Source organism: Leucopleurus acutus (genome assembly GCF_964270905.1).
Source record: "Leucopleurus acutus genome assembly, chromosome: 19".
Lineage (NCBI taxonomy): Eukaryota > Metazoa > Chordata > Mammalia > Artiodactyla > Delphinidae > Leucopleurus > Leucopleurus acutus.
Window position 1 is genome coordinate 30473397 of NC_139161.1, and position 2762 is coordinate 30476158.

Here is a 2762-nt window from a genome sequence, read left to right on the forward strand (position 1 = left end):
TGACAAGAGATGGGAAGCAGGAGGTTGGGATGTTTATTCTGCCAGATCCCCCGCTGCTGGGCTGATGGCTGGCCTTGACTCCCATCCCAGGCCCTCTAGCTGCAGCTGCCCCTGGGCTCTGGTCACTACTCCCACTTTCCCCTTCAGCCTGGAGGCAGTAGCGAGTCCCTGTAGCTGTTGGTCCCTGGGACTCATTACCACCTTCCCTGGCATCCTCACCCTTGTCGCTCGTCTGAACCCTGTAAACAGCTCCTTCATCCAGCTATCCTCACTGCCTGGAGTGACAGGATGTGGACTGATTCAGTGCCCCTGACTTTGACAGACTTGTTACCTCCTGGAGTCTCACCTTATCGTTGTGAAGTGGAGAGGGGAGGGAGGAAGCATTACATTCTTATTTATGGAGGTTCTGACATGTAAAACTTTCAACAATAATTCAGCCAAATGTCAAGGTCTAACTTGCATCTTTGGTCTGGAATATCTACCATTTTTGGCCAAGTTAAGGATTTAGTCAGTGGCTGAAGAACAGTGTCTCTCTGAAAAGCTCAGTGGAAAATGAATCCACAGCTTGTCACTATCGTGATCTAACTATGGGACTACCCTAACCAGACAGGAACCATTAAAATTCAGGTGGAACTTTGCTGCACTCCCCAGCCAGTTTACCTTATCCTGACCACAACAAGACCAAAAAAGATAGAAGAATGCCAAGTACATATCACAGAAAGACTGAGTCAGGGATCAACATGATCTGAGCTACTCCGAAAAAGCCTCTCACTCCAAAAAATCCACACACATCCCCCATTTCCATGCCAGGCCTGATTAGGATGAAACCACGTCTGCCCGTATCTGAAATTTCATCAGTAAAGAGGTATAACTTCGCCTTTAGGCCAAATGTAAATATTGCCCTGGACTGGCCGCAAGGGGGAGGGGCACGTACTTGACGCAAGGAGGTCGTAGAGCGTTCCCGCCATTGGCTGCGGTTAGGCCGTTTACGCAACGGCCTGACGTAGGGGAGGAGGCGTTAGTCGGGGGAAGGTTCTAGAAAAGCGGCGGCTAGGGCAGCAGCAGCAGCGCCGGGTCCAGAGTGGAGGTGCTCCTAGCGATGTCGTTTCTCGACCAGCGGCAGTTCTCACTACAGCGCCAGGGCCAGCGGCAGTTCTCACTACAGCGCCAGGACGAGTCCGGTTCGTGTGCGTCCGCGGAGATCTCATCTCGCTCGGCTGCGGGAAATCGGGCTGAAGCGACTGAGTCCACGATGGAGAGAGAAGAGGAACAATTCCGTAAACTCTTTATTGGTAGCTTGAGCTTTGAAACTACAGAAGAAAGTTTGAGGAACTACTACAAGCAGTGGGGAAAACTTACAGACTGTGTGGTAATGAGGGATCCTGCAAGCAAAAGATCTAGAGGATTTGGTTTTGTAACTTTTTCATCCATGGCTGAGGTGGATGCCGCCATGGCTGCAAGACCTCATTCAATTGATGGGAAAGTGGTTGAGCCAAAACGTGCTGTTGCAAGAGAGGAATCTGGAAAGCCAGGGGCTCATGTCACTGTGAAGAAGCTGTTTGTATGTGGAATTAAAGAAGATACTGAGGAACATCATCTTAGAGATTACTTTGAGGAATATGGAAAAATTTATGCCGTTGAGATAATTACCGATAGGCAGTCTGGAAAGAAAAGAGGCTTTGGGTTTGTTACTTTTGATGACCATGATCCTGTGGATAAGCTTGTGTTGCAGAAATACCATCCTATCAATGGTCATAATGCAAAAGTAAAGAAGGCTTTATCTAGACAAGAAATGCAGGAAGTCCAAAGTTCTAGAAGTGGAAGAGGAGGCAACTTTGGTTTTGGAGATTCTCGTGGTGGTGGTGGAAATTTTGGACCAGGACCAGGAAGTAACTTCAGAGGAGGATCTGATGGATATGGAAGTGGTCGTGGATTTGGGGTTGGCTATAATGGGTATGGAGGAGGACCTGGAGGTGGCAATTTTGGAGGTAGCCCTGGTTATGGAGGAGGAAGAGGAAGATATGGTGGTGGAGGACCTGGATATGGCAACCAGGGTGGGGGCTGCAGAGGTGGTTATGACAAGTATGGAGGAGGAAATTATGGAAGTGGAAATTATAATGATTTTGGAAATTATAACCAGCAACCTTCTAACTACGGTCCAATGAAGAGTGGAAACTTTGGTGGTAGCAGAAACATGGGAGGACCGTATGGTGAAGGAAACTATGGTCCAGGTGGAGGAAACTATGGTCCAGGTGGAGGAAGTGGGGGGTATGGAGGGAGAAGACGATATTGATCTTCCTATTTACCATGGGCTTCACTGTATAAATGGGAGAGGATGAGAGCCCAGAGGTAACAGAACAGCTTCAGGTTATCGAAATAACAATGTTAAGGAGACTCTTATCTCAGTCATGCATAAATATGCAGTGATATGGCAGAAGACACCAGAGCAGATGCAGAGAGCCATTTTGTGAATTTAATTTATTTAATAACTATTTAATTTAATTAAATAATGTTTAATTATTTAACATTATTTAATAACATTACCTTACTGTGGAGGAAGGATTGTAAAAAAAAAAAATGCCTTTGAGACAGTTTCTTAGCTTTTTTAATTGTTGTTTCTTTCTAGTGGTCTTTGTAAGAGTGTAGAAGCATTCCTTCTTTGATAATGTTAAATTTGTAAGTTTCAAGTGACATGTGAAACCTTTTTTAAGATTTTTCTCAAAGTTTTGAAAAGCTGGTGTAATAAGACCTAACGTTTTTCC

The 2762-nt window shown here is 45.8% G+C and overlaps 1 protein-coding gene across 2 annotated transcripts; it reads left to right on the forward strand.

The window, feature by feature from the left end:
- Nucleotides 1-1233: 1233 nt before the first annotated feature.
- LOC309975070 (heterogeneous nuclear ribonucleoproteins A2/B1-like) lies at nt 1234-2293 on the forward strand (the record flags this gene model as incomplete). 2 transcript variants are annotated; one of them, XM_082859993.1, is made up of 2 exons in its annotated part: nt 1234-1973; nt 2094-2293. In XM_082859993.1, exons 1-2 carry the CDS (start codon nt 1253-1255, stop codon nt 2291-2293), a joined length of 921 nt encoding a protein of 306 aa, XP_082716119.1. In that variant the 5' UTR covers nt 1234-1252. The 2 variants fall into 2 exon arrangements, with proteins under 2 accessions (XP_082716119.1, XP_082716118.1); XM_082859992.1 differs by having other exon boundaries at nt 1234-2293.
- Between the last annotated feature and the right edge of the window lie 469 nt (nt 2294-2762).